Here is a 12,705-nt window from a genome sequence, read left to right on the forward strand (position 1 = left end):
CAGACCAGCTGAAGGGAGGGTATGCCATACCTTCAGCTTAGGATCTACCAGTGAAGACGGACAGCCAGTCATGGCCGCCCCAGGGAATTACCACAGCCCCATAACAGGGTGGACAGCTCAAAGAAGGATTCATCCATTGATCAACAGATGACTTGGCACTGCGCAGGTGATGGGGTGAGTGGGCAGTAAGCGCTCAGGCAGTCTAGGAGGTCATCACCCTCCTAGCATCACAGGGGCATAAGAACAGGGGGCAAAGCTGCCAAGGCCAACTGGATGGCCAGCTGACCACAGGAAGGCTGCAGCTTGCAATGGGAGCACAATTCTCAGATTTTGGGCCCAGTGGCGATAAAGAGCAACATTCTCTGCATGAAAGGCACAACCTCAGGCATCATAAGGGCAGGGGAGAGGGATGAAGGACAGAAAGGAAATGGAGGCAATGCCCTCAGCATAGGATCTACCAGCAAAGACGGAGCTACCTGGAAATGACTGAGAATCTGTGCAGCAGGAGACTGCAACTCTCCAGGCAGATGGTCACAGACATCTGTGCTCTTATCGCCAAAGACCTCGCACCTCGAAACACTGGTCGCCATGCCCTGCTAGTAGCCGTCAAAGTTACTGTGGCCTTGCACTTCTTCACTTCTGACTCCTTCCAAGCATCAGCTGCAGACCTTGGTAGCATCTTGCGAACAGCTACACACCACTGTATCCCGCAGGTCACTGATGCCCTAGTTGCCAGGGCTGGACAGTACATTCTGTTCACGACAGATGAGGCCTCGCAGGCCCAGACAGCAGTGGGTTTCACCATCATCACTGGATCCCCCCAGGTGGAGAGCATCATCTATTGCACCCATGTGGCCATCAAGGCACCCAATGACTCGCTCAGTGAGATTTACAAATAAGAAGGGCTTCCACTCCCTCAACATTCAGCTGGTCTGCGACCACAACAAGAGCTTCCTCCATGTGTGCATTCACTTTCCTGGTAGCTGCCATGACTCCTTCATCCTCTGCCAATCCAGGCTGCTGCAGCTCTTTACCCCAACTCCAACCAAGTCATGGATGGATCCTAGGGTCAAGGTATATCCCTTGAAAAGATGGCTACTCACCCCTCTACAATAGCCTGAAATAGAGGCACAGAAGTGATACAACCAAAGCCTCCTGCTCACTAGGAAAACCATTGAGTAGGGCATGCAGTTTCTGAAGATGCAGTAGTGCCTGGACAGGTTGGGTGGCACCCTGCAATACATATTTGCAAGGGTCTCGCTCATTGTGGTGGTCTGCTGCGCTCTCCATAACATGGCTCCCCAGAGAGGTGTGGACCTTGAGGACTGCAAGGCACTGGAAGGAGATAGCTCATTGGAGGAAGAGAAGGAGCAGGAGGTGGGAAAGCAGGAGGAAGAGGAGTTTGAGGGGGAGGATGCAGAACACGGTGATGTTCTGGCTGCACATGAAGGTGCCGTGCACAGCGCAGGGTGCCAAATCTCATTGGGATGCCATGTATGTCAGGGATCTTCTGATTCAGGAACATTTCAAATGAGCCCCTCTGTCCCACAATGAAGGGCATGGCATAGAACTCACTCTGAGGTGCCGGTATTAACACATCCATTGAAGATGCAGCCTGCAACTCTAAACTCTTACCATCAAGGAAGGAAGCACATCTGTCCGCCCAGAGACTTTTGCCATCACAGTTGAGGAACCATTAAACCTCTTCACCATCTCATGCCTTTTTTCTTGTCCCATCATCAATAAAAGGAGTCTCAGACATTTGCCTTCAAGTGTCATTATTAACATAGTGCTCAGAAAGGAAAACATTGCACAGTTACAGCAAGGTGACACCCCAGTGACCCACTCAGTGCTCGGCGTGACGCAATGGCCTCCATGCTAGGCCACTTCTGTGCTGTGCTCCCCTTATGGCTTTGGAGGAGGCGGAGGCAGCCTGTTCACTTGTCTTGGCTTGCAGCTGAGATGCATGGGGGTGTTGTTCTCATTGTGGAGGACCCCTTGGGGGCATCTCCAGAGGCTGCTGCACTTGCATCATTGCAGGGCAGCCTCTGTCAGTTGGCCCTGCTGCACAGATGTTCTCACTGTCAGAGTAGCCAAGGAGGCTGAGGATGATGAAGAAGCCCTGAGGGGTGGCCCCCTGATCCTCCTCAGTGAAATTCCTTGTGAAGCCCTTGGGTGGCACTCTGGATAGCTGGAAAGGAGCACCAACTGGGGCACAACTGGCATATCCTCCAAATATCTCTGCGCCACCAGCACCATTGACCAGTCCAGGCTACACAGTGTGACATGCATCCTGTGAATGCCGCATATGACCCTCGAGCAGTTTAGTTTAGTTTAGAGATACAGCACTGAAACAGGCCCTTCGGCCCACCGAGTCTGTGCCGAACATCAACCACCCATTTATACTAATCCTACACTAATCCCATATTCCTACCACATCCCCACCTGTCCCTATATTTCCCTATCACCTACCTATACTAGGGACAATTTATAATGGCCAATTTACCTACCAACCTGCAAGTCTTTTGGCTTGTGGGAGGAAACCGGGAGCACCCGGAGAAAACCCACGCAGACACAGGGAGAATGTGCAAACTCCACACAGGCAGTACCCAGAATTGAACCCAGGTCGCTGGTGCTGTGAGGCTGCGGTGCTAACCACTGCGCCACTGTGCCGCAGAAGGTTGGCCACTCTCTCAAAGAAGGAGCTCATGCGCTCATAGCCCTGAGCTATTGTGGCACACACGAGCTGAATGGACTCTTCCATTTTTTGCCCATGACCCCACACTTCCTCAGGGAACTCTGACATTTGGGAGCACATCTGTTGCTGCTGGTCTAGATACAGCCTCCTTTCCTGTGACTCCTGAGGTCCTGCTTCTGTGCCCAGCTGAGCATGGCTATGTCTGTCTTCCCTGCTCCGAGGAAAATTGCCCACAGCTGCCTCTGTCTCTGGCACTTCCTCCTGCACACTAGTGCTGTGATCATCACCCAGTGCCACCCTATCTAAATGTGCGCAAGGACCCACCGATGTAAGAATATCTGCACTGGTGGACAGTGCGCTTGTAAGGTGTGGTGGTGCTTCTTCGGTTCCTTCGTGGTCATCTGGGGCAGCTGATGGAGATGGAGAAAGTCATGGACAACTGCACCTGTGGGAGACACAAGAGGAGGCCATGTAAGCTAGCCTTGGAGAGCAGAGGCCTCTGCAGTGCTAAGGCTTCCCAATGCAACTCAGCATTTGGAATGCTGTCGAACAGGGCCAGAGTGCAATGGACCCCCTTAATTAGCGTATTGCCCTTTGTAATCACCATCTCCACTACAAAAGCCCATTTCACCAGGCTGACTTCCTCCTGGTCAGCGATCCTGACTAATTCCAGCGCCCACTCCTCTATTGTTGTGATGATATGCAGGAAGTATACACATCCACCTAAAAGGGCCACCTCTCAGGCATTATGTGCCCGTTTTTCCTGCAAGGACAAAAGAGAGCCTCTACGGTCAATGGCATCCACTCCAATTCATTGGAGGGTGCATGTTTCAGCGCTGGCAGGTCATCAGCAGCACTATGGCTCAGAACCATTCTGAGGGTTTGGTAAGTAGCCTGGGCACACACCCCTTCCCATGTTCAGGAGCAGCATGTGCCCTGAAGCTCCTCAGCAGGTGTGCCTGCTGAAGGGTGAATAGCCAGAGGCCTGTCCTGAAGGTTGGGGGTTGCACATACCTTGCCAGAGGGTGAGGTCATTGAACCTTTTCCTGCAGTGGATTCAGCTCCTCCTCAGAATTTTTCTGCTGCTCAAAGTGGCAGTGATTTCTACCTAGGCCTGTTTGGTCTGTGTGGATGGCTTCCTTCTGCCATCCTTTGGGAGGAGGACCTCCCTGAACTCCCTCATGGCCTCCAGCATAACCTTGAAGTCAGCATCCAAAAAACAAGGGGCTGCCCTGCCATTTCACCACTGAAATGGCAGTCACAGTAATAGCTACCGTGGTGAGTTTAAGTCAGGCCCGCACCTCAGTTGGCCCGCTTCCATTCCCGCTCCCGTGGCCACTAATCAAGCCCATCTCATCAGTTAAGGGATTGTCCCATGAAACTCAGGACTCATTTCTATTTCTCCCTGGGAGCAGGTGCGGAACCTGAAAATGACTTCTATTTCCCACCCACAACACGAAAATCCAGCCCTTGGTGTTAGAGGCCCCGAAACCCAACCTTTCACCCTGCCCCAGCTTGGCAAGTTGATTGTGTTCCCATAACCCACATACCTGTTAATAATAGAAGTTTGTTGTGTCTCCTTAATCCACATTCCCAATAGTAATATCAGTTTGCTCCCCCCACAAATTAATTTTGGTTATTGCCATAGCCTCCCCCTGTTGACGAATGTCCTACAGCCAGTCCCTACACTGAATAAGTATAGAGTGGACCCGAACGCACCCTCATTCATTCAGTAACCATTCTAACAGTCTCACCACCCTTATGCAGCATGATCCCCCATCAAATCCCTCCCCCTACCCCAAGCACTCATAGTAGCTTAATTCGGCTGCTGGTACTCCATTTCTATCCTCTATGAGTAAATTCATTGTTCTGTCAAAACCCCTCACTACTGTTGAGTACGTTTTGACTGCCAACAGTGCCCCATTTCTCCATGCCAAGCACATTTTTACTTCAGATATTTTCCCAATTTTTTCTCTCATTAAATGAGTGCAATGCATCAACAGTTTTACCAGAAAACCATATTGAGAATTCTAATCCCCACATTTCCCCCAAACGACTTTGCAACCTTCACCCCTCTTTCTCTACTTGACTTAAGTACTGCACTTGGTCTTGTACAACAATACAGAAGAACAATGAGTAAGAAGTCATTTGTAAATACTTTATGCATAAGCCCAACTGAAATAGGTAACAGCTCATAAATAAGTGGAAGCATGTCAAGATAATTTGGGTATAAAGATTAGCACCCTATTTAGTACAATGACTTCACAACGAAGCAAACTAGCTTTTTGTGGCAGGAAAACCTTACTTTTTGTACACTGGCCAACACTGTTCTCTCAACTGATACCATCAAAAACAGATTACCGATAATCTACCTCATTGCTGTTTGTGAGTCCATGATATGCATAAAATGTCTGCTGTTTTTACCAACACAACAGCAGTAAAGGACAACGAAATTTGTTGTATGTGAAGTTCTTTGAGATGTTTCAGAGACATAATAATAAGGTGTTGTAACAAGGCACGATCTTTTTAATCTAAATCAATGAAACCATTCATAATTTAAATCAACATATCAGTCTGACCTGAGATCAGACAACATTTTATCATTAAAAGTGTTTTTTATATCACACACAGTGGCATGCTAGGGTCACCGGCATCTGAGGCACGGGTCTTATGCAGCCAATGGCAGGTCCAGAGCAAACCTGCCAGTCTCACTAAGGTTAGCCAGTGAATCTGGCAAAAGATTGAGCTGGCAGCTCCAGCACCCTTAAACCATTTATCTTAGTCCAACTTTCAGCGGCAAGAAGTGAGTCATTGCAGATTTGGGAGGTAGGCCAAGTGGAAGATTTGAATCGTGTTTGACCTCTGTCACTAAAAAGGCAAAGAATTATAAATTGTTCTGAAATGATGAGGGCCATTGGGAAGAAATCAGGCAATGAAATTACCATGATTTTTAACTTGAGCATCATTATGAAAAGTTCCAATACATGGATAATCGTTCGTATCCATTTTATACTGCACTTTTAATTTGTAAAACCAAAGTTGTCAACATCCATATGCTGATAAATACACCACATATAAATGGATCAATTATGAGAATTAGGATAAAGATCACAGGTGTTATGAAAAATTAAACAGTAAATAGTTTATGTTGGGTTTCTGGGTTTACTAAATATTACTGCGAGTAAGAATCAACTCAAAATTACAGATGATTTAGCTGAAAATTGAGGAATTTTACAGAGTTCACCTTTATTTATTTGGAAAGCTATAAAAATCCACTCAAGAGGTAGATAATGTTGCTAAAGACATTTCTTAGTACAACAAGTAAGTACCCCAACACCACACAGGATACACAAATACTACAATCTGCATCAGGAGGAAAGTATTCTTTATAGAGGAAGGTGATTCAACTATCACATTCCTCAATGTTTTACTTCTTATTTGCCTATCTTACATAACACATTTTTGATGGTGTCTTAAGGACAAATTTCTGAACTTCTTGAGTCTAGAAAAAAACGATGATTCCACTCAAGTGAACAGTGCTGCCACAAAATACTAAGTATTAAGGGACCTTGCCTGTTAATCCTTCATTGGCTTTGTGGGGTCAGTGAATCTAATTTATTCCAAAATTGAAAAATCGATGAAAAAGCCTGCTTTCCTTCCAGAACAAAGTGTAGTTTGTTTTGTAGAAAACAATAATACAAGAAAGCTGGAGCTAAATAAAGCTAAGAGCAAAAATTACAAGCTAAACCTCAAAAGCAGGTATAACATATGTAGAAGGAAGGCTGATTGCTACATAATCATGCAGAATAAGGACTTTTAATTTACTAATGCTGCACTGAAGTCATTTAGTTTCCACAAAACAAAAATGAGGTACTTAAGTTTACTCTGGGTATTCAACACAACAGCATTATCTATTTCAAAACTGTCAAAACGTCAGAGTGGCAACGAAGCTGCTGAATATAGACACAAATGATTATAATCACCATCAAGTACAAATTATACTTGCGCCAATTCTTGGCAATTCCCTCCATGCTATTCCATTCTGCACGGAGGGATTTCTTAGCTAGATTACTCCTGCACAGTCTCCACTTCTTTGTTCTTGTCATGTGACTGCAGCCCACAATGAAAGCCTCTGTATTCAGGAACCCTTCCCTGCACCACTGGGGTGGAGAGTACTGCACAAAACAATAGTATCTAACATAACAAATGAGCCACTTTAGTGACACACAAGTGCGTGTCATTTCTGTGGACTGGAAGTAAGTGTATTCCATATTTACAATAAATGAGCATTTGCAGCCCCATTTTTTCCTATTCAAAGGGGCTGTTCTTCAGCTTTTGGCTCCATTTTAGTCCTATGCATCTGATCTTTGTCCACTCATTACAAGTAGCAGCAAGTTGCAGGGTTGTCTTGTGGATCTGGAAGTGGGCATGGCCAAAATAGCTAGTGGAGGTTCAGGATACGTGGTACCAATGAGGAAGGTGAATCTGGCTGTCGGCTTCTCTCACCTGGTCTTGTCCAGGCCCTAGTAGCCCATGAAAGGGACCATGCACTGTGTATACTCAATGTCCTGCCACAAGCAGTGGGCACTGCAAGACATATACAGTATAACTGATTATGATGATAGTACCCTGATTTAGTTTTACTTTAAGCTTCTTTCAGTTTGATTGGACCTTGTGCGATTTATTAGTGCGGCCCTCCTCAAATTGAGGGGGCATTTGTGGTGTTGATTTCCGTCTGGTGACACTGGGGAAATCCAGTGCCATCCCAAGTGGTTCAATTAAAATAGGCATTCTTGTTCTTACTCAAAGTATGTGTGACTTGAAATTGGTAATGGCCCAGTAAGATAAATTAGTGGCTTGGGAAAAAGCTTGAAAAGAGGATGATTAAAAAACATTGCTAAAGAACAAGTAAGGAAACCTGAAATGGGCCAGTGAGTTTATCCAGTGAGTTGGTGAGCTATTTAGATCAAGGCAGCCCTGGTCGAATCACCAGTTTGTGCTGAGTTAACTGATCTCGGTGAGGGCAGTGGTATGAGGCTATTATTAGTCTCTGAAAACCTTGGTTAGGAAGAGGAAATTGTCCATAGTTCCCAGGCGATCCTGACACCCTTCCAGAATTGTATGTGCGAAATTATTAGGTGAGTACAGGATCAGGCTTTGCTGTGATGGCCCCCTCCTATGGTCAAATAACCTGCAGTCACTTACCATGAGTGCTTACACATAACGTGAGTTACTATGGAAATGCAACCCAGCACGAAGTCACCAGTATCAGGAGGCAGACGGGAAAACATTGGTGGAAAAAAACTGTTTCCAATTTTATTAAAATAATATTCCCATCTACTTTTCAAAAACTCTGACATAATTAAAGTAATTTACAAATTAACGTAGATTTGACAGTTACAATTGGTTAAATTGGATTGGGGAGGTATAGGACTTTTAAAACATTATTATTGTTGCATGCAACATTTCATGGCACTATGGGTACAAATTTTTTTTTTTTACTACATGCATACTTTTTAGGATTCTGGAGGGCCCGATTTTGTAATCCAGGTTCAAAAGAATTTTAAAATGAAGCTCTATTTAATTTTGAATTTAAAATATATTAAGGTGAAGTGAACATATCCATAATATGTAAACTTTGTAACTATCTGATTCTGTTACTGTTTTTCTATCTTCTCTCTAGGGAGTTCTTCCTACTGTTGATTGAAGCAGAAGTAAAACACTATAACACTGCATCAATAAAAGGGACTTCGAGCCAATTATTTGTAATTCCTCTTCTAGTTCTCTCCACCAAATGTTCCAAGCTCATCAAAAATAGGAACACACTGTGGGCAATATTCACGAGGTTCACTGCAATAATTATACACAAAATACATGCCAGTTGTTAAACCAATTTTGTTCCAATGCTCTCTGATTCAACATGCAATATACTGCTCCAAAACTAGCAGGTGTTGCTTCTCCCTGCGGTCTTAGAAGGCATCTTCACACAACACCTGCAGGGTTGTTATTGTTGCATTTTGTAAATTTCAGTGTATTTGTTGCACCAGAGTGAACGTACTGCATTACAATGTGTCTTTTGTATTCCTAAACTACAATTTATGGCTGCACTGGGGGATAAATCCCGAAGAAAGATGTACATGATACAGTATTTTGTCGATTTAATAGATTTTGCGGGTAACTTTAACTTTTGGCAATGATATAAATTGGACGACATCGGATTGGCCATCTATTATATCAAGAAGTAATACTGTAGATGTGCTATCTTTGACAGGTGAATTGGACCCTGGACATCTATCAAATAAATTCAGAGGAAACCTTACTTACTGTGAAATGAAGTGGTTGAATCCTGTACACCATTTTTCCGGGTGTAACAAAGTAGGTGGCGGGTTTCTGAAAAATAAAAAAAAACACAGAAGGCAAATAATAAGTTGTTTTGTAAGATTTGATTCATTCCTTCATTTATATTTAACTGCTGATCTTGTTTGAGTACAGAACTGCATACTGCTAACTGTGCAGCCTTCATTGGAGATGAACTGAGAAACTTCAATTTGAAATGAAAAGAAAATGAAAATAACAATACTGAAGGAAACAAACCTGTATCATTTTATAACTAGTGTGATGGAGAAATGTATTAATCAAAACCTGAAAAAGTTCAAAATATTTTGTAACATTTTACCAAACTCTGCAAGTTTCAACAATCATTTTTGTTATCATGTCAGAAATGTAAAACTATGATCAATGAGGCTGTTAAAATATTCAAATAAATCTCAATGCCACTTACTTAAAGACAAAAAAAATGTTGTAGCAATATTTTAAACAGTATGCACAATTTTGGGCAACCCATTTTCAAAAGGACATGTAAACATGAAGTGACATGAGGATTTTTTTTTTTTTACACACAGCGAGTCGTTAGGATCTGGAATGCACTGCATGTGAGTATGGTGGAGGCAGATTCAATCGTGGCCTTCAAAGGGGATTTAGATAATTATCTGAAGAGAAATAAATTGCAGGGTTATGGGGAAAAGGCAAGGGAGTGGGACTAGCTGAGTAACTCTTACACAAGAACACAAGAACTAGAAACAGGAGTAGAGCAGATGGCGCATCGAGCCTGTCCTGCCATTCAATACAATCATGCTGATCGCAGACTTCAACTCCACTTTCCCGGCCACTCACCATATTCCTTGATTCCCTGAGATACCAAATATCTATCCCAGCCTTAAATGTATTCAACAATGGAAGATCCACAACTCTCTGGGGTAGAAAATGCCAAAGATTCACAACCCTTTGAGTGAAATAATTTCTCCTCATATCAGTCTCAATGATCGGCCCTCATCCTGAGAATGTGCCCCACGTTTTAGATTCCCCAACCAGCGAAAATAATCTCTCAGTGTCTACCCTATCGAGCCCCTTAAGAATCTTGTATGTTTCAATGAGACCACCTCTCATTCTTCTAAACTCCAGAGAGTATAGGCCCAATTTACTCAGCCTCTCATCATAGGACAACCCCCTCACCCCAGGGACAAATTTAGTCAACCTTCACTGTACCTTCTCCAATGTAAGTATATCCTTTCTTAAATGTGCAGATGAAAACTGCACACAGTAATCCAGATGTGGTCTCACCAAAACCCTGTACAATTGTAGCAAGACTGCTTTATTCCTGTACTCCAATACCCTTGCAAAAAAGGCCAACATGTCATAGGCCTTCCTAATTGCTTGCTGTACCTGCATGCTAACTTTGTGCGTTCTTTGTACAAGCACACCCAAGACTCTTTGAGCATCAACACTTACAAGTTTCACACCTTTTAAAAAATATTCTGCTTTTGTATTCTTACGACCAAACTGAATAAATTCACACTTCCCTACATTATACTCCATCTGCCATCTTGTTGCCCACTCACTTAACCTATCTATATATTTTTGCAGTCTCTCTGTGTCCTTCCCACAGCTTACCTTTCCACCTAGCTTTGTATCATCAGCAAACTTAGATACATAACTCTCTGTCTCTTCACCCAAGTCAGTAATATAGATTGTAAATAAATAAGATCCCAGCACTGATCCTTGCGGCACTCCACTATTCACTGCCTGCCAACTTGAAAATGCCCCATTTATGCCCACTTGTTGCTTCCTGTCCGTTGACCAATTCTCTATCCATGCTAATATATTACCCCAACTCCATGAGCCCTTATCTTGCCTACTAACCTTTTGTGTGGCATCTTATCAAATGCCGTTTGGAAATCCAGGTAAACTACATCTACTGGTTCCCCTTTATCTACCCTACTAGTTACATCCTCAAAAAACTCTAATAACTTTGTCAAACAGGATTTCCCTTTCGTAAAACCATGTTCTAATCATACTGTTCTTTTCTAAGTGCATTGTTAAGACTTCCTTAATAATAGATTCCAGCATTTTCCCAACTACAGATTTTAGGCTAACTGGCCTGTAGTTCCCCGTTTTCTCTCTCTCTCTTTTTTGAAAGGTGATGTAACATTTGCTAACTTTCAATCTGATGGGACCATTCCCAAATCTAAGGCATTTTGGAAAATCATAGCTAGTGCATCCACTATCTCTGCAGCTATTTCTTTTAGACCCCTAGGATGTAGGCCATCTGGTCCCGGGGACTTGTTAGATTTTAGTCCCTCAAGTTTCTCCAATACTTTTTCTCTGCTGATATTCATTTCCTTAATTTCCTCACTCTTTTTAGCCTAGGTTACCATCTATTTCTGGTATGAAACTTTGTTTTTCTACTGTGAAGCCAGACACAAAATATGTGTTCAATGCCTCTGTCATTTCCTCATTCTCCATGATAATTTTTCCTGTCTCTGCTTCTAAGGTACCAACGTTTACTTTAGCTACTCTCATCCTTTTTAAATGCATGTAAAAGCTCTTACAATCTGTTTTTATGTTATTGGTTAGTTTACGCTCATTCTATTTTTTCTTTTTTTATCAACTTTTTGGTGGCCCTTTGCTGGTTTCCAAAACACTCCGAATTCTCAGACTTGCTACTCTTTTCTGCAACATTGTAAGATTCTTCCTTTAATCTAATACTATCCTTAACTACCTGAGTGAGCCACGGATGTGACTTTCTGGCTGAGATTTTGTTTTTCAATGGAATATATTTTTGTTGAATATTTTGAATTGTTTCTTTGAAGGTTTCCCACTGTTCATTTACCACCTTAGTGGAACCTCTTAGTCTATTTACCTAAATTACCTTAGCTAGTTCTCCCCTCATAACTACGTAATTGGCTTTATTTAAGTTTAAGATTCTTGTTTGTGATTGGAGTATGTCACTTTCAAACTTAACATGGAATTCAATGGTATTATGATCACTATTTCCCAGTGGAGCTTTTACTATGACATTACTAATGAACCATGCATCATTACACAATACTAGATCTAAGAGAACTTTATCCCTCATCAGTTCCACAACGTATTGCTCCAAGAAACTGTCCCAAAAGCATTCTACAAACTCATCTTCTAGACCACTCTTGCCAATTTCATTGTCCCAGTCTATATGAAGGTCCCAGTCCATATGAAGATTAAAGCCCCCACAATTATTATATTGCCTTTGCTACAAGCTCCAATAATTTCTTGTTTAATGCTCTGTCCAATGGTATAACTTTTGTGAGGGGTCCTATAAACTATTCTCACCAGTGTTTTCTGATTCTTGCTATTCCTAATTTCCACCCATACTAATTCTACTTCATGATCTTCTGAGGCCAGATCCTTTCTAACTAATGTCCTTATGTCACCCGTTATTATCAAGGCTGCTCCTCCTTCTTTGCCATTCTGTCTGTCTTTCTGAAACATTGTGTACCCTGGAATATTTATTTCCCAACCTTGATCACCATGTCTCTGTAATGGCAATTCAATCTAAATCAATTACTTCTCTTTGTGTCACGAGTTCATCTATCTTATTGCAGATGCTTCGCATATTCAGATAAAGAACCTTTAATTTCATTTTTTTTTTACTTCTATTCCATGCAATGACCTTATTCGCTGATGTATAA

General features: G+C 42.8%; 1 protein-coding gene across 6 annotated transcripts in view; it reads right to left on the bottom strand.

Annotated features, from left to right (window-relative positions):
- myo3b (myosin IIIB) overlaps positions 1-12,705 on the bottom strand; it is a 756,411-nt gene that overhangs the window by 530,956 nt on the left and 212,750 nt on the right. For all 6 annotated transcript variants that reach the window (XM_068035378.1, XM_068035376.1, XM_068035375.1 and 3 more), the window contains exon 8: positions 9,023-9,088. In XM_068035378.1, coding sequence (XP_067891479.1) covers positions 9,023-9,088 — 66 coding nt within the window. The remainder of the gene's footprint in view (positions 1-9,022; positions 9,089-12,705) is intronic.

Source organism: Heterodontus francisci, chromosome 7 (assembly GCF_036365525.1).
Source record: "Heterodontus francisci isolate sHetFra1 chromosome 7, sHetFra1.hap1, whole genome shotgun sequence".
NCBI lineage: Eukaryota > Metazoa > Chordata > Chondrichthyes > Heterodontiformes > Heterodontidae > Heterodontus > Heterodontus francisci.